The sequence below is a fragment of the Dryobates pubescens genome, chromosome 4 (assembly GCF_014839835.1).
Source record: "Dryobates pubescens isolate bDryPub1 chromosome 4, bDryPub1.pri, whole genome shotgun sequence".
In the NCBI taxonomy this organism is placed as follows: domain Eukaryota; kingdom Metazoa; phylum Chordata; class Aves; order Piciformes; family Picidae; genus Dryobates; species Dryobates pubescens.
In genome coordinates this window covers 1,974,898-1,993,196 of record NC_071615.1, presented here as the reverse complement: position 1 = coordinate 1,993,196, position 18,299 = coordinate 1,974,898, and the positions used below count along the sequence as shown (strand labels likewise).

Here is an 18,299-nt window from a genome sequence, read left to right as displayed (position 1 = left end):
CTCTTTTCCTCCCTTCTTAGAGGGGGTTTTGGGTTGGTTTGTTGTGGGGAGGGTGGGGGTGTGGGGGGGGTGCCAGCTCCTGCCTGCCCCTGCGTCTTCAGGTGCCGCCCAGGGTTTTCACAGGATCGGTGCCACGCTACAGTAGAGGTTGGAAGGGTGCTCCAGAGATCATCCAGTCCAACACCCCTGCCCCCACCACCAAATCAGGATCACCCAGGGTGGTCCACACAGGAATGCACCCAGGAGGGTTTTGAAAGTCTCCAGAGGAGACTCCACAGCCTCTCTGGGCAGCCTGCTCCAGGGCTCCATCGCCCTCACTGTAAAGTTTCTCCTCAGGTGGAGGTGAAATCTGCGTTCAAGCTTGTACCTGCTGTTCCTTGTCTGATTCCTCTGCACCACCAAAAAGAGCTTGGCCCCCTCCACTTGACACCCCTCTGATATTGATAGACATGGATGAGATCCCCTCTCACTTTGCTGGAGGGGATGCTGCAGAGTGGGGCTGGGGGTTTGGAGCAGGGAAGCAACACCACCCAGGTGAGGAAGGGGTGTTTGGGCTTCTGCATCCCTGCCACTGGTGTCCCCAGTCCCCACCTCTGCCACCCTTGTGTCATAGCAACCTCTTCCCACAAGGAAGAGTGGAAGTTGAGGCATAGGAAGTTCCATGTAAACAGGAGGACAATTTTTTTCACTGTGAGGGTGACAGAACACTGGAGCCCAGGGCAGGTTGTGGAGTCTCCTCTCTGGAGATACTCAAAACCTGCCTGTATAGGTGATCCTGCTTGGGGTGGGGGGTGGGGGGGTTCTCTGTCTCCATGCCCCAGCCCATGAAGCAAGCTAGGACCCAAAGTTGGAGTTGCCCAACCAAATTATAGCATCACAGGATGCTAGGGGTTGGAAGGGACCTTGCAAGATCATCCAACCCCCACTGCCAGAGCAGGATCACCTGGAGTAGGTCACACAGGAATGCGTCCAGGCAGGTTTTGAATGTCACTAGAGGAGACTCCACAACCTCTCTGGGCAGCCTGCTCCAGTGTTCTGTCACCCTCACAGTGAAAAAGCTTTTCCTTATGTAAAGGGTGTTCAGGGAGGGTGGGTCCTTTGGCCCTAGGTGCAGCCAGGCTCTTTGTGCCCCGCCCCCCCCACCTCGTTCCCAAGGCCAGCACACACCAGTATAAATAATCAGCTTTAATAGTCTGTACAAAACTCTCCAGCTATGAAAATACCGTTTAAAAACGCAAGGGGGGGGCTGGGGGAGGGGCTATGTACAAGTCAGGGTGAAGCAAGGGGACAGGGGTACCCACCAGCCCCCTCAGAATCCCATGCCCCTCTGCCATCCCTTCTCCAAAAAAGCTCAGGACCAGCCATGCCTGGGGGTGAGGACAGCTCCTAACTGGGGACACTGGTCAGAACTGGGGGTGGGGGCAGGGTAGGCTGGGGTTGGAGTCCTCTTGCACCCCATGGGCATGGTTGGGAAGAGGGTCCTTAGCTGCCACCACGGGGTCAAACCCCACAATGGGGGCAAAGCTGAGCCTCCCATGCAAGACCCGCGGGAGCAGGGGGAGGGGATAGAGCAGGGACAACCAGGAGAGGAGGATGAGGATGCCCCGCCCCCTACCCTGTGCTGAAGGATTGCGGGGGCACTGGTACTGGATGGCACTGGGGGCAGGCTGCTGAAGCGTCCCAGTGCCATGCAATACTGTGACAGTGTCACTAGAGGTCCCCACGTCCCAGCACCGAAATGGGCTGGGCACAGGGACAGAGCCATGGGGTGGCCAAGCCCATTCAGGGTGCCCCACACGTGGCTGTCCCATGCTGGGAGCCTCCGTGGGCATCACCAGTGGCACTGGGCATCACCCTGCCCCTCCTCACTCACCCACCCCCTCACCTTAAAACCTGCTCCCTCACACCATCCTGCTGAAGGGCCTTCCACCCTGAGGGGAAACTGAGGCAGGCACGTTCTCGTCACCCCCAGCCACCCCCGAGCGCCAAGGTGGGCAAGCAGTGGGGCTGCCAGCGCGCCCCGGGTCAGCCTGACGTGACAGTGGTGCCACTGGCCAGGTTGATGATCATCTGCTGGCAGTCGTGCAGCGTCCGTTTGTCGCCCAGCCGCTCCAGGGTGCGGGCAGCCTCAGCCAGCATGCCCACGCGCTGGCCTGGTCCCGAGAGGAAGCTGGGTGGGAGGTAGCAGCAGGCCAGGAGCAGAGCTTCAGCATTCTCCCGTGGCGTGGGGTGGCTCTCCGGCTCACCAGCTGCGAGGAGGGAGAGCGGGTGTCAGCCTCAAGGGTACCTACCACTGGAAGCCACCAACCCTCCCTTGGGTGCCATGGCTCTTCACCCACCCCAGAGCAGGTGCCACCACCCAAGCATAGGCAGGAACCCGCTGTGCCCCGCTGCCAAGCACTCCTGGAGTGCTGCAGGTGGGGAGCAGCGTCCCACCCTGTGTCCCACCTGTTTTGCTTCCCTGCACCCCTCTCCTCCGCAGGCTGCGGTCCAGCAGCTGGTGGGTACGTGTGGGGCTGGCCCGGGCCATGAGCCTGGCAGTGGCTTCGTGCAGGAACACCTGAAGAAGGGGAGCACGGTGAGCACAGCAGTGTGCCGGGGACAAGGGGACACGGTGGGATGAGGCGCTGGGGGCTCACCCGGTGCATGGCAGGGCGGAGGGTCTGCGCCAGGCGCCGGAGGCTGCTGAGGTCCTGCTGGAAGCCGCGGAGCTCCACGGCAGAGGCCTGGTAGAGGCAGCTGCGCTGCTGGCTGACTGTCATCTGCTGCTGCCACAGGTTGGTGCGGGTGACCAGGAGCAGGTCACACAGCAAGAACTGGACCGCCTGGGGCAAGGGGAGCCGGGTGAGTGTGGGGGACGGACGGACGGACGGACACGACGGCACGGGGCGGACAAGGAGGTCCCTGCGGGCAGGCGTGGCTGCGCGGGACCCCCGCCGGGCTGCACGGCAGGGGCATTGCACTCCCAGTCTGACACATGCAATGCAACTACAATGCACCCCCGCGAGGGCCGGGGGCACCTCCCGCCAGGGCTCGGCCCTCCCGCTCCACCCAGGCTGGGCAACCACCTCGGCCCCAGCCTGACTCACCTTGTCGATGGTGCCCCTGGGGGGGCTGCCCAGCTCCAGGCTCTCCCGCAGGCAGGCGCTGGCCTTCTCACAGTGGCTCAGGCTGGCCTGGCTCCCGTCCTGCTTGCTCAGCATGGCTCGGATGGCTTGGAAGGAGTGCAAGGCAGCGCGGGGCAGGGGCTTGCTGCAAGGTGGGGACATGGTCACTGCGGAGCCCTCACCAGGCACGGATGTTGTCCCACTCTGGGGACACTGGGTGGTATGGCCACGCTGCTCGCAGTGTTAGTAACATGGTCAAGCAGGCCAGCAGTGTCCTGGTTTGTATCAGGAATAGTGTGGCCAGCAGGACCAGGGCACGGTGCTGGTGAAGGATCTGGAGAACAGGGCTGGTGAGGAGCAGCTGAGGGACCTGGGAGTGTTTAGCCTGGAGAAAAGGAGGCTGAGAGGAGACCTTCTGGCTCTCTAACGCTCCCTGAAAGGATCTTGGAGGCAGGTGAGGGTTGGTCTCTTCTCCCAAGGAACAAGCAATAGGACAAGAGGAAAAGGCTTCAAGTTGTGCCAGGGGAGGTTTAGGTTGGACATGAGGAATAATTTTTTCCCCCAAAGGGCTGTCAAGCCCTGGAGCAGGCTGCCCAGGTTAGTGGTAGGCTCCCCATCCCTGCAGGGCTTTAAAAGCTGTGCAGATGTGGTGCTGAGGGACATGATGACCTTGGGTTCATGGTGGGACTCAATAAAGTTTTTTTTCAACCAAAACAATCCTCTGATTCTAAGGGCTCTGCCAGCCCAAAAAGGAGGGAAGGTATGTGATGAGTTGCCACCCTCCTCTCCCCAGTGCCCCCCAGCACTCACTCAGAGCTCTGCAGTGCCCGGGGCATGGTCTCCACCAGTGGGTAGAGGCGCTCAGCCCCTTCCTCGTCACCCTGCAGCCAGTGAATCACTGTGCCAATGATGGATGCCCACCACTTGGACACGGGGTCGGTGCCTGCAAGGTGAGAAGGGACACGAGAGTGGGGTGTCCACTAGCCCTCTGGCCTCCTTCTATGAAGCATCCCCACGGGGAGGGAAGACATTCCAGCCTCACCTGTGACAGCAGCCAAGCCAGAGCTGATGCAGGGTGTGGGGCCGGCCGTGCCGCTGACGTTGGAGCATCCATTGAGGAGCTGGAGGTACTCCAGAGCACTGGAGAAGCGCCTGCCAGGAGAGGGGCCATGAGTGGGGCTGGCCCCATGGTGGGTGGAGGGAGCAGGATGCCCACCCTGGCACTTACCCCTCACTCTGGGCAGCGGGGCGGCCAGGCTCGGGCATGGCCACGCAGCACAAGGCCTTCTCCAGAAGGTGCTCACGGAAGAGCTGGGTGACCTGCGCCAGAGGGTCCACTGTGGCACAAAGGGGTGGTGAGCAGGTACATCCCCACCCTGACACGGAGGGCTCAGGGGTGCCAGGGGTGGTGGGGTACCTGGGTTGCCAGCAGAGCTGTAGATGGTCTCCCTTGGGACGCCCTTGACGGCCCAGTCTCCGTCGACAAAGAAGCGGTGGCCCAAGGGGTGGCAAAGCCACTGCATGGCCGGGGGCACAGCCCCACCGTGGGACAGAGCCACACGCCGGGCACTGCAGAGGAAGGGGCGCTGTAGGGAGAGTGGGGAGTCAAAGAAGCATTCAGGGGCACAGGAGAGCCCCTCTGCCCCAGGGTGGAGGGGGCTGCTCCACACTCACAGCCAAGAAGTGGAAGCAGCGGTGCAGGCTGGCCTTGACCCGCAGGGCAGCTGCCACGTAGATCTCAGCCAGGGCAGCCACGGAGACGGCGTCGCCGGCACACTCGGCCAAGTTGACGGCGCTCAGTGCCAGGTTGATGGCCAGCAGGTGCCCCCCTGCCTGCTTCCCTGCGGAGATGGGGACAGGGACTCAGGGAAAGGCATGAGAGGCTCGGGAATGGAGATGGGGACTCAGGGATGAGGATGTAAGGCTAAGTGACAAGGATGGAGACAGGGAGCTCAGGGATGGGGACAAGGGGTTCAGGGACAGGAATGGGGTCTCGAGGATGGAGAGGGGGGCTCAGGGATGGAGGTCTTCAGGAGGGGTATGGAGGTCTCAGAGATGAGCACGGGGACAGTGGCCTCAGGCACAGTGATGGGGTGCTCAAGGAAGGATGTGGGGGGCTCAGGAACTGACACGGGAAACTCAGGGATGGAGATGGTGTCCCAGGGACAACGCAGGGCACAGGGGTCCCATCCCCTCAGCCCCCCATAGCGTGGGGCCATACCTGCGAGGTGCAGCTGGTGCAGACGGTGGTAGGCCATGGCAGCATCGCGGGCACTCTGCCAGACGTGGGCGGGGGGCGGGGGGTCGGGGCGCAGCCTCCCGGCGCGGGCAGCCAGCCAGCGAACCACCCAGAGGCGCTGCAGCAGGTGCCGCAGCAGGGTCCACAGCAGGCTGCAGGCCAGGTCCCCGTGGGAGGCGGGCAGAGGGCGGCCCAGTGCCCCCAGCGCCGTCCGCAGGTGCTGGGCACCCTGGGCGAAGTCCCCCTGGCAATGGAGAAAGGAGTCAGAGGGCACAGCAGCAGGGGTGGGACCAGTGCGGGGAAATCACAGGACGGTTTGGCTTGGAAAGGACCTTAAGAGACCCTCTCGCTCAAGGGTGTGGCAAGGGGCAGGGCTCACCCGGTCCAGGTCGAGGTCAGCCTGCCGCCGGTGCCGCCAGAAGAGCACAGAGGGCTCGGAGTGGGGGCGGGTGACGGGCTCCCCGAAGACGAAGAGCCTCACCACCGCCCCCAGCACCAGCGCCGTGTTCAGCGCCCAGAAGGCCAGCGTGGGCCACAGCCACTGCGACCACCCCCATGGCTCCTCTGTGTGGGGAGTGGGGAAGTCAGCACCACCCCACACTGTGCCCACCCCATGCTCTCCACCCCAGCAGCCTTCACTTCATGCCCACCCCAGAAGCCTCCACTCCAGTGGTGTCCATCCCAACAACCTCCACCCAACAGCCTCAGTCCCACGTCCACTTCAGCATCCTCCACCCCAATCATCTCCCATCTGACCTACCCTGTGACATCTCTCCTGATAGCCTTCACCCCATGTCCACTACAACCACCAAAACAGCCTCCATCCCAACAGCTTCAACCCATATCCACCCCAACAGCATTCACCCTGATGGTCTCCACCTCACCAGCCTCCAGCCCATGCCCACCCCAACAGCCTCCACCCCAACAGCCTCATGCCCACCTTGACAGCCACTGCCCCACACCCATCCCAACAGCCCTCATCCCAGTGGCCTCCTCTTTGTGCCAACCCCAATAACCACCAGACTGACAGCCCCCATCCCAACATCTGCCACCTCAAGAACCCCCACCCCACGCCAGGGCTTACCCACGGTGCCAGACTGAGCCATGATGCTCCTGCTGGGGCCACTGGTGCCTGGGTTTCCCACAGGGGCTGGGGCACTGGAGCCCCGAAGGAGGGAGGCCAGGGGGTTGAAGGAGAGGCAGAGGAAGACGAAGGCGCAGAGGGCCATGCGGGAGCGGTCCAGCATGCCCTGGCTGCTGGGCGAGGGTGGAGGCTGCTCCTGCTTCACCTGCACAGGGAGAGCTGCCGTGAGCCCCAGGGCATGGACATGGGGCATGGGTATGTGATATAGGGCATGGCATGGGGCACAGGCATGGGACAGGGGCTACAGGGAATAGGGCACGGTTATGGGGTTCAGGTATGGGGTACAGGGCATGGTCCTGGTTATGAGCATTGGACACAGGCACTCCCAATAGGGCGTGGGGCACAGTGGTGGGGTACATGGCATGAAATGCAGGGTACAGGCATGTGGCACAGAGCACATTTTGGGGCACAGTGCACGGGTGCAGCAGCCCAGTGCACTCCAGAATGCCTCTCTGCAGCCCCAAACTGGGTGAGGAGCAGCCTCAGAGAGCAAGACCAGAACTTTCAGCTCCTTTTCCCATGCCAGCATTGGGCACACTTTGTCCTTGGTACCCCCAGTGTGATGCAGCAGACCTGCTGCCCACTCAGGGTGGTGGGATTCCTCCCCAGAGCCCCCCACACCTTGTCATGCTCGCAGAGGGGGCTGTCAGGCTCCGAGTCGCTGCTGCTGTTGCTGCTGGTGCCGCTGAGCGAGAGCAGGCTGCTGTGGGACGGCGACCCCACGTCCGAGGGCGGCGGGGTCAGCATCTCCATCACCTCTGCCTTCACCACCTCCATGGGGGCCTCTGCCTTGGCCCCACTGCTGCAGGAGGCCACCAGGTCCTTCAGGGACTCTGCGGGGAGTAGAGCCGGTTGAGAAGCGCCGGCAGGGGTACGGCAGCTGAGGCGCCAAGGCCGAGGCCTCCCCAGGACCTGCCCTTCCACTCACGGTTCTTCTGCACAGCCTTCTTCAGAGCAAGGTTCTCCTGCTTCAGCTTCTGGTTGCTCTGCTGCAGGAAGCGGATGTACTCGATGGCCTTCCGCAGCACCGCAGACTTGTTGAGCTGCCGGCGGACAGGGGACGGCTTAGACCCCGGGCACAGCACCCCCTTGCCCAGCCCTGGTCCCATCTCACCCAGGCTCCCACCTTGGCCTCGGTGCCCACCACGAGGTCCTTGAGCTCCACGATCTTGTCGTTGATGGAGGAGCGGTAGCGCTTCTCGATGGCGTTGTGTGCCGTGCGCTTCTCGCCCCGGCTCTGCACCAGCGCCGGCTTCCCGCTGGGTGCCAGCCGGTTGATGGGCAGCTTCTCGGCGTCCACCACCAGTGGCACCGTGGCCAGGATGGTTCCTCCGCTCACCAGGGCCTGTGGGGGTGCAGGGTGGTGTTGATGGGGGTCCCCAAGCATTCTCTCACCCCAGGGCTCCCCGGCTGCGGGACCTTACCGGCACCTGCAGCGGGGTGGCAGAGCTGCTGGTGGTGGTGGCCAAGGAGGCGATGCTGGAGCTCTTGGCACTGCCAGCGTCTGTCTTGACAGCTGTCAGCAGCAGGGAGTCAGCCTTGATGAAGTGGGGCTGCAGCAAGACCTGGGGGACAGGGGAGGAGTCAGTGGGGCTGGTGGGCAACAGAATCCCTTCACCCACACCTGGCTCTGGGCTTACCGGCACCGGCTGGATCTGGGGTGAGATGGGTTGCGGGGCAGCGGAGGCCAGGAGCTGCTGGGGTGCCACACTCTGCACTGGGCCAGGCAGTGCCACAGGCTGGGCTGGCTGTGAAGTGGGCAGGGGACTGGGCACGGTCTGCCCTGCACCCCCAGGCTGCACAGCTGGGCATGGAGCAGAGCACAGCATTACCACAACAATCCCACCCTGGGCACCCCCACCCCACGGGGATGCATCCCTCCCACTCCAGCAAGAGCCCCTCACCACAAGCCCCCAGCCGGGGACCCCTAACCCTCCCCACATCCCCAGATCCTCACCAGAGAAGCTGTGCTGGTTCTGGAAGCCCCCCAGGGGCTGGGAGTTGAACTGGTTGGGAGAGGCAGGGACGAAGCTGGGGGCCAGCACAATGCCAGGCTGGGGCTGGCTGCTGGGTACGGCCACAGGCTCCTCCTTCACACCCGGGGCCGGCGCTGGCAGGAGCGGGGCGGGGGGCTGCGGGGTGAAGGTCGCCATCCCGGGGGGCCCTGGGTAGACGCTGCTGGTGGGGGCAGCAGGGGGAGGTTTGTTGGGCCCCAGGTAGGTGCCAAGGGTGCCTGGAGCCGGGGGCAGCCCCGGGGGCATGGCGGTGTCAGGGGCACCGAAGGGTGAGTCGAAGAGTCCCGGGAAGTCATTGTCAGGTGTGTTGATCAGCTGGAGCATGTCTGCAAAACAGACCCCCCCCATGCCATCAGTGGCTGACCCAGACAGGCACTTCCTAAGGGACCCCCTCAAAGCTCTAGGGGTCCCCAGGTTGTCCCCACGCTGCCCAGCCCACAGCTGGGGATGGATCTCTCCATAAACCAGGGGCAAAATTCCCTAAGAGCCCAGGAATCTGCTGTGCCCTCCTAGCCACCCTGCCAGTGGGGAAACTGAGGCAGGGGGCTCACAATGTTGGTGCCAGGACCTGGCCACCAGCCGCTGGAGGTTTCTAGGGGGTGACAGAGTAGATCTGAGCCTGGTTCTGAGGTGGAGGGAGGCAGAGAGGACCCTGTGCCAGCTAGTTTATTTATCCTGTACTGGAAGCCCCAAAGCCCCCCACAGTATTACTGGGAGGGGATGATGGGACCGGGACAGAGAGGTGGCACACCAGACCCCCATGCCAGGCGTGCCTACCCACAGCACCCCTCTCAGGAGGGCAGCTGGGCAAGCGCAGGGTTAAATTAACTCAGGGTGGGGGTAGGGGGTCTGCCCCACTCAGTGGGACTTGGGTGCCTGGGGTATGTCCCCACAAACATGGTCAACACCCACACTGAGGTGTTCTGAGACACTCCCACCAGATCACCCCAAGATGTCCCTGTGGTGGTACCTCCAGGCACACAGACCTTGGATGTCCCCACTGTGGTACCCCCAGGAACACAGACCCCAGGATTCTCCCCCACCAGTCCTCCTGGAGTGCACAGACCCTGGGGTACCCCACAGCACCCCCAGGGTGTACAGACCCCGGGATTCCCCCCCACCAGTCCTCCTGGAGTGCACAGACCCTGGGGTACCCCCATCACAGCACCCCCAGGGTGCACAGACCCCAGGATGCCCCCACCACTGTACCCCTAGGCACAGAGATCTGGGGGTGCACAAACCCCTAGATGCCCCTACCATAGTGCCCCTGGAGTGCCCAGATGCCAGGGTACCCCCTTAGTGGTACCTCCAGGGTGCGCACATCCCAGGGTGCCTGCAGAACCCCCAGGCACATGGACCGTGGATGTCCCTGCTGTGGTACCCCCAAGTGCACAGACCTCGGGGGTCCCCACTGCAGTACCTCCAGGCTTCCCACCCCTGGGACACCCCCCCCCCGAGGTGCACAGCCCCTAGACACCGACCACGGGGGTGCAATACTCAGCTCAACAGGGAGCCTGCCAAGCGAGGAGGAGGAGGAAGACGGCGAGGAAGGGGCTACCTTCGCAAGGGCACTCCATGCCGGTGGGCACCGCGGGGGTCCCAGGAGCAGGCTGTGGGCCTCGCTTAGCCCCACAGCGGCCGTGCGGGAGCAGCAGGATGTTTTAAAGCCACGTTCTGGCCTCCTCCCCAGCAGCCCGCAGCCCTCCCCAACGCTGCCGGTGCCAGGGCTGGAGCGGAGCTGGCGATGGGGTGATGTGACTCCGCCAATCGCCGCCCTCCGCCCCCAGCCAGCCCCGCAGCCGCGCCAAGGTGAGCCCGGCAGAGGGTTACTCGCGGGCACCCCGCCGTAACCTGCCAGGCCACCGGTTACTTGGGGCCAGCCACCGTTAACCCCTTCCCCGCTTCGCCCCCCACGTCCAGCCAGCCCCACGTGAAGCTTCTCGCCGGTGCCCGGAGATGCCCTGCAAGGACCCCACGCGCAGCCCCGTGTGCCCGCCGGAAGACAGCCTGCTCTTGGCATCTCTGCCCGCACGCGTGGGCTCCCTTCTGGGGGGACCCCTCAGTCTCAACACCACCTGCTCAGGAGACCTCTCCCCCCAAGGCTCCTCTGTGATCCAGGGGCAAGTTTGGGGGTAGAGAGAGGGGTTGTGACCTATCCTCAGGAGCGGGGACGCCTCTCCCAGCCCACCCACCAGATAATTCTATGCTGTGGCACCTGCTGCCACCCATGCCATGAGCATGGCACCCAGTGGTGCCGCAGTTTCCCCCACCCCGCTGCTTCAGCCCTCTGGGAGTCTGTGCAGCAAAGCCACACAGCTGCAGGTCCTGGTGGGCACAGGGCACCCACACCCCTGGATGCAGATCTCATAGTCAACCCAGAACGGGCACAGGGACAATCCACAGCCACCCAGGAACCAGTGGCAAACAGGGTGGGGGGAGCCATGGGGTACAGGTGGCTGTGATGGCCATGATGCAAAAGGGCATAGTGAAACCCCAAGGTGGCACAGCCTCACACCAAAACCTTGCCAGAGGAGGCAGGTGGCACCTGGATTTGTGATGATCCACCTTGACTCCCACTGGGATGAGGCTCCAGCCCTGGGATGCCACCTCCAGAAGCAAGCTCCCCCACTATAGAGCAGGCATCGAGGGCTCAGTGCCTGCCTCACCACATGCCCCACCAGCTCTGCTGGTCTGCATCGGATGGCACAGACTGGCAGAGCCGGTGGAACATGCAGCCAGACCGGGCACTGGGGCTGGCCAAGGGCTAGCAAACCCAGGTTTTGGCTAAAGCCATGGTAAGACTGCACCTGGCATCAGCAAGACCTCGGTGCCAGGGTGGTGAGGAGTGGGTGCTCTTGGGGAGCAAGTTCCCTTGGTACTGGGGACTGGGTCTCCTTGGGAACAGGTACCCTTGGCGCTGGGGAATAGGTCCCCTTGGGAAAGGGCCCTCTGAGCACCACCTCCATCCCACGGACACCCCAGCTCGGTGGGTGCTGATGGGTCTCAGCCGCAGGGATGCTCCGTTCAGCCCCAAGGGCCGCTGTAGGAGCCTCCCCCCGCCTCTTCACCCCATCCCGGTTGGATGGCTCAGGGAATCCAGGCGTCCTGGAGGGAATGACCGGGAGTAACCCCGGCGGTGATGTCACGGAGGGGGCGGGACTAGAGGTGACACCATGCTGAAGAAGGGGGGTGGGGGTGTTGGGGGAGCCCGTCGGGGCTCTTCCAGCACCGGCAACTCCAGCCCGAGGGCCCTGGTGACCTGCACCCCACTACCCCCCGGGACTCTGCTCCCCCGCTAGCTCCCTGACATGGACCAGCCCCCGGTAACGGAACCAGCCGCCCATTAACCGACCCGCGCTCCTGCAGCTCGGTGGGTTCCCCCCACCGCACCAAGCCCGGCATCGAGCCCGCTTCTCCGGCCACGCACCTAGTCCCGGTTATGCACCTAACCCGCTCCCCCCGGTCATATCACGGTCCCCGGTTCCACGGCCATGCACCGAGCCTGGTCTCCCTATGCCCGGCCGTGCACCGAGCCTGGACCAGCCGTGCACCGAGCTCCGGTATTGCACCGAGCACAGCCCCCCGGACATGCATCGAGCCCTGGTTTAATCTCCGGCCCGGTCCCAGCCATGCACCCAGCCTCAGTACTGCACCGAGCCCAGCCCCCCGGCCATGCACCGAGCCCCAGTTTTCCCTCCAGCCCGGTCCCGGCCGTGCACCGAGCCCAGGCTTGTCCCCCTCCCGGCCCCACTCGCCGCTGCCCGGGTCGGGACGCACCGTCGATGTCGCTGAGCAGGGCCGTGTCGATGTCGCTGGCCCCGGAGAGGCCGAGGGACGGCGACAGCCCCTCCAGGGCCGCATCGTCGAAGCCGAGGGTGCTCATCCCGGCGGCGGCAGGTCGCGGGCTGCGGCGGCGACTCTAGGAGCGGCGGGGCCGCCCGCCCGCCATGGCCGCGCTGGCCCGGGGAGAGGGAGGAACGGGACGAGCCGCCAAGTTGCTCCCGCGAACCGTGCCCAGACCTGCTACCGGGCAGGGGAGGGACGGCGGGAGGGAGGGAGGGATGGAGGCGGATCCGCCGTCGCAGCCCGCCCCGGGGCCGCCTCCCCGCACCGCGCTGCTGCATCGAGCGGGGACCCCCGGCCGTACGGGGAAGGGACCCCTCGGCTGTATCGGGCAGGGACCTCCCAGCTGCACCGGGCAGGGGTCCCCTGGCTGCACCGGGCATGGACCCCCTGGCTGCACCGGGAAGGCAGCCGGTGCACCAGGAGCAAGGCAGGCTGAAGTCCCTGAGCAGAGCAGCATTCCCTTGGGGAAGTCACCGAGCTCTTGGGACAGTCACCGAACCCTGGGGATCGGTACCAAGTCCTAGGAACAGTCACCGACCCTTGGGGACAGTCACCAACCCCCGGGGACATCACTGAGCCCTCGGGAAGTCACCCAGCCCTTGGGACGTGCACCAAGTACCTGGACTGGGAATTAAAGACCATTTAGCCCAGATCGGTGCACACACAGGAGCAGGCAGGAAGGCCAAGGTGGTGGCCATGGGTACAGTTGCCCCCAGCACCTCGTGGAGACCATGTGCCAGGGTGAGCTTGGGACACTGTGTCAACTTTCCAGGCTCCTGGCACAGAAGCAGGCTGTGGACATCTACCTTTGCCCCCTCAGCTCTGGGGTCCAGGGCACATTCCAGCACTGTTACCAACCATGGCATGGCCCAGAGTGGGAGAAGCTCCCATGGCCCCAGTTAGGGGATGCCAAAGCAGGTATGCTGCCCTGTGAGCCCCAGCTGAGACCAGGCACCCTCCCAGGCACCACGAGCTGTGGCAAACCACTGGTGCCATTGGGGGCAGCCCTGTGGGTGCCCATGAGTGGTGAGTCTCAGAGTGGGGATCTCATGCCAGAGTGAGCCCATGCCACCATGCCCTGCAGAGCTGGGGAGTTAGACTTGCTGCTGGGAACAATTTAGGAAACCAAAATGCTCCCCAGCCTTGGCCCTCTTCAAGTCTGTCCTCTCCTCTCTGCACCACCCAGCACCATCTGAAGGTAGCTGTGAATTAACCCTGACTGCACCATAGAAACCTCCCCCAGAGCCTTGCTGGCTCTCACAAGGGAGTGCAACGGACAGCCCTGTGTCACATGGGGATCCCCTGCATGGCACAGGGCACCCTGGTGTGACATGGAGCTCACTGGGGACCACACAGAGCATACTGTGTGTGCACATGGTGGATGGTACACAACCTTGCCAGTCCCTCTGCACTCTCAACCCAAGTTGAGCCTCCTGGAGCTGAGGGCATTAACCTGTGGCCAAGCTGGATTGAGCCCAGAGAGTCCTGGCACAGCTCCATGCTGATGGCTGGGGCAGTGTCACTGACAGCTGCTGGGGCATCTCTCACCCACAGCAAGCACTGCTAGAGACAAACCCTCAGGAGATCCCCAGCCTCCTGTGGGGCATGCAGGGGGGGATGTGTGCTTTCCCCACATTTTTATCGGGGTGATCAGGGAGAAACTGGGCTCCATGGCAGCGGGAGGGTTCCCTTTGCTTTCCCTTTGCAGTCAGTGCTGCAGGAGAGAGCTTTTGGGTCTGGGGAGGTGGAAGTGCCACAGCCCCAGGGGACTTTAGGGCATCCTCCTGAGAGTCACCCCCTCCCCCCTTTAAGAACCCAGGCAGGAGCCAGGTGCCCAGCCTGGGGGAAAGCCACACATATAAACATGGCTTTGTTTTCACACAGAGCCAGGTTTTGCAGGGCACATTCCCTGACCCTAAGGTTCCGTGCACCCCAGGGCCCTCCGCATGATGCTTGCCCTGCTCTGGGGGACCAAAGCAAACCCTCAGCATCCTCTGTGCAGGATGGAAGTACGGAGCACCCTCGGCGGCTCCCCGGGTTTGGAGGCCAATGGATGCCAGGCGGGGTGGGGCTCCCCGGGGTGAGCTTGGTTGCGGGGCAGGGAAAACCCCGCCCGTAGGACCAGGGCCACGCAGCCAATAAGAGCGGCGGCCCGGAGTGGAGTGATTCTGCATCACGGCTCAGGGCCCGCGATTACATCATGCCGGTCCTGCGGGGATGGCAGCGGGGCCACGTGGTTGCTCCAGAGTCACTCAGACGTTCTTCCTGAGCGCAGGCTGAGGAGGAAACCACAGGGATGAGACGGAAAACAAACTGACCCCCCCAGGGTGGTTGGGCTTTGGCCACCGGGCCGGCCGGGCAGGCTCGAGTGGCTGCAGCGAGCTCGGGCGGCTGCATCCGGGCTGGCTGGCAGCACAGGGCTCGCCGGTAGCACAGGGCTCGCCGGTGGCGTGGAGCGTTGTCCTGAGTCACACTGGTGGCAGCGGCAGGCTCTGCGTCGCGCTGTGCTTCAGCTGCCGAGCACAAATGTGGCTCCCTGCGTGGAGCATCCCTCCCTCATCCTGCTGCCCCTCTGCTCCCCCATAATGCTGTGCTCCAGATGGAAACAAGCCCCTCAGAGAGACACAAGCCCTCTGGACATTTGGCACCTGCCAGCACACCTTAACCCTGCTCTGAAACCAGCCAAGCCCCGGGCAGCCCCGCTCCCAGCCTCACATCCCACATGCTCCGGGGGTTGGTTTGTTTTGCTCCGGCAGAGCTTGGCGTTAATCATTAACCCGTGGTGCAAACAGATTGAAAGCCTCTTCTCTCCTTCACTACCTGTAACTCTGCCCTGACAACTACCCCTTCCTGAGCCATGGCTTGGGTAAACACACAGCTGGGGCCGGTGGCACTCCAAAGCACTGCACAGCCCCTGCCCCGGGGTTATTTACCCCAAAATGATGTGGGAGGAGGTGAACGCACCCGTGGCCACTTCCCGTTCACACCAGGAGCCAAACTGGGTGCCCAGTGCTGAAAAGCAGGGACACAGAATCACAGCATGGTGGGGGCTGGAAGGGACCTCTGGAGATCATCCAGTCCAACCTGCCTGTTAAAGAAGGGTCTCCCACAGCAGGTTGCCCAGGATCACAACGGCCAGGTGGGTTTGGAATCTCTCCAGGGAAGGCTTCACAACCTCTCTGGGCAGCAAGCTCTAGGGCTCCAGCACCCTCACAGCAAAGAAGTTTTTCTTTCTGCTCATGTGGAACCTCCTGGGTTCTAGTTTGAGTCTGTTGGCTCTTGTCCTGCCACCAGGCACCTCTTGCCCCCCAACCCTTTAGCTCTTGCCAAGCATTAGGAAGATTATCTCTCAGGCTGCTCTTCTCCAAACTAAACAGCCCCAAGGTCTCTCAGCCTTTCCTCATAAGGGAGAAACTCCATGTGGCCAAGGGACACATACCTTGGCTGAGGCTCAGCTGGTGCTGGGCTTGGCAGTGGACTCTGTGGTGGGGGCTCTGCAGCCTGCAGTGGAGGGCAGTGATCTGCAGAAGCCCCCCGCGCATGCTGGGAGCTCACAAGGTCTCTGCAGAAGCAGGTGTGGAGGCAAGAAGCCCTCAGGGTTCACAAACACAGGGAAGTGACACTTGGTTTGGGGACTCAGGGGTCTCCATTTGTTGGAGGCTGGGGGGGCACAGGTGTGAAATATTCACACTTTGCTCCTGCTCTTACACTCTTCCCTCAGCACCTGCTTTGGTTCCTCTTGGAGACAGACTTTGGGGCTGCGGAAGACAATGTGCTGCAGCCCCCAGAAAGGCAGCAGGCCCCTGCCCTGGCAGCCTCTGTCCTGCAGAGCACTGAAATGACTGACCCAGTGCTTACTGTGTGATTTCTGCTCTGTCAGGGCAGTGGCAGCTCCACACCTTTCTCAGCAGAGCTGGGCTCAGAATTTGCCCACCACAGAACAGCCCTGAGCAGGGCTGCATTTCACACATGCTCAGCTGCAAGGAGGGCAAACCCATCTTTCAACCCCCTTCCCCCAAAGCAGCTTCTAAACCACAGACCACTGGTTTTGATCTTTGTGTGTGGGGGTGGAGGGCATCATTCAAAGTGGGACCAGAGCTGGAGCACTGGGTCCAGTTCTGGGCTCCCCAGTTCAATAGAGACAGGGAACTACTGGAGAGAGTCCAGCAGGAGATAGAGAGATGCTGAGGGGCTTGGAGCAGCTCTGTGAGGAGGGAAGGCTGAGACACTTGGGGCTGTTGAGCCTGCAGAAGAGCAGCCTGAGAGGGAATGTGATCAATGCTCAGCAAGCTAGAGGGTGGGGGGCAAGGGCATGGGGCCAGACTCCTTTCTGTGGTGCCCCACTGATAGGACAAGGGGGAATGGGCACAAAATGAAACACAGGAGGTTCCATCTGAACAGGAGGGAAAAAATGCTGTGAGGACACCCAGAGAGGTTGTGGAGTCTTTCTCTGGAGAGATTCCAAACCTGTCCAGACATTATGATCCTGAGCAACCTGCTGTGGTGCCCCTAGTTCAGCAGTGGGGTTGGGCTGGATGATCTCCAGAGGTGCCTTCTAACCCTCCCCACGCTGGGATTCTGTGTGATTCTGTAAAGTAGCACCACATCACTTCTCCAGGCTTGCTGGATGGCTGCTCATCCTTCGCTGCCCATCACAGCCACTGCCATAAATGAGGATGTTGGAATGAATTCCTGGCCGATGAGTCAGGAGAAGTCACCCATCGCTTGGGCTGGAAACATCTCCTGCATTGCAGTGCACAACAGCTCCTTCCCTATCACTTTCTAGGTCACCAAGCACCAAGGTCACGAAGTTACCCCCCGAGGACCATCTGGCAAGCCCTGCAAGTTGGGCAGGTGTTGTACCAAGCACCAGGGTTGTTACTCGTGTGCTTGTCTGATGTCAGCCTTAAAAGATGTGCCAAGACCCTCCTAAAGGCACAGAGCATCTTCTGCTGGCCACAGCCTTCTCCTGGTGAGAAGACCTGGGCCTGGAGGACACTGAGGGTCTAGTTGCAGATGTCCCTGCTGGCTGCAGCAGGGGTGGACTAGGTGACCTTTAAAGGTCCTTTCCAACCCCACCCCCCCCCAGCCTGTGATTCAGTGGTCCCCAGAAGCCTGCGCTGTGTTTTGACAGGTGGGCTTCAGCCCTTTGTGTGGGGGCTGGGCGGTGAAGCAGAGCGAGACACCGCCTGACAGACAGACAGACAGACAGACAGACAGATGCCACCTCTCCAGGTCACACTAGTAGTGTCTTTATTGGAGTATCTCACATGCAGGAACCAAAGTAGAGATGATCTCTGGAGCAAGTTAAACAATGGCAGATTAGTAAGGTTGTCTTGTCCTGAAGGTAAACACTCTCTACGTGGATGCAGCAAGGGTTTGAGTGTTGAGTTTCTCTGCTTGTGGTGGATTTTGTTTCTCTTCACATAATCAATCTCTTTAAACAGTTATGTTGTCCCCCTTCTCCCCCTGCCCCATTCCCAAACAAAAAAATATCCAATATCTTCAGTAAATAAATATGATCCACTCTGATCTGGAAAGCCTACAGCTGTAATATACAGAGAAGCTCTTACAGGGCTTACATTTGTAGGGTTAATGACAGCTCATCATAACATGTGCAGAGTGAGGAGCTTGTACTCATAAAAACACAGAGCAGGGTGGGATGGTTGGCATAGCTTTGCCACTGGCTAAAGAGAACCAGCACCAGAGCTCCCAGCTGGCTCTGGCTGAAACACAACCTCACCTCTCCCCAGGATGGGGAAGAAGCCTGGGGCATGGTGTGGGGGGGCTGGGGCAGGCAGCCTGGGGATGGAGCAGGCAGGCACAGCCTACTCTGGAGGCTGCAGTTTGGGAGGGGTGAGTGGGAGACTGCTGTGTGGGCACCAGCAAAGCCTCTGGGCACCTGGCAAGGGGATTTGGTGCCTCCTCTCCTTGCTGGTGGGCAAGGG

General features: G+C 62.2%; 1 protein-coding gene across 1 annotated transcript; it reads right to left on the bottom strand.

Annotated features, from left to right (window-relative positions):
• Window positions 1-1,164: 1,164 nt before the first annotated feature.
• Window positions 1,165-12,538, bottom strand: SREBF1 (sterol regulatory element binding transcription factor 1). Its single transcript, XM_054180283.1, has 19 exons — window positions 12,283-12,538; window positions 8,448-8,831; window positions 8,131-8,294; window positions 7,915-8,055; window positions 7,617-7,835; window positions 7,419-7,533; window positions 7,112-7,323; window positions 6,431-6,635; window positions 5,726-5,910; window positions 5,329-5,590; window positions 4,782-4,948; window positions 4,525-4,693; window positions 4,336-4,444; window positions 4,150-4,259; window positions 3,918-4,050; window positions 3,090-3,252; window positions 2,640-2,825; window positions 2,449-2,560; window positions 1,165-2,249 (listed from the first exon to the last, which is right to left on the bottom strand). The coding sequence occupies exons 1-19, from the start codon at window positions 12,386-12,388 to the stop codon at window positions 2,026-2,028; spliced, it is 3,366 nt and encodes a 1,121-aa protein (XP_054036258.1). The 5' UTR covers window positions 12,389-12,538; the 3' UTR covers window positions 1,165-2,025.
• Window positions 12,539-18,299: the final 5,761 nt, after the last annotated feature.

Bases quoted from the DNA above. Each gene is read 5' to 3' on its own strand.
- SREBF1 (XM_054180283.1), bottom strand. From the start codon at position 12,388: ATGAGCACCCTCGGCTTCGACGATGCGGCCCTGGAGGGGCTGTCGCCG. The intron at 5,591-5,725 runs GTGAGCCCTGCC...CTCCATTGCCAG, and splicing joins CTGACCTCGACCTGGACCGG to GGGGACTTCGCCCAGGGTGC. The intron at 3,253-3,917 runs GTGAGTGCTGGG...CCCACCTTGCAG, and splicing joins CGGGCACTGCAGAGCTCTGA to CAAGCCCCTGCCCCGCGCTG.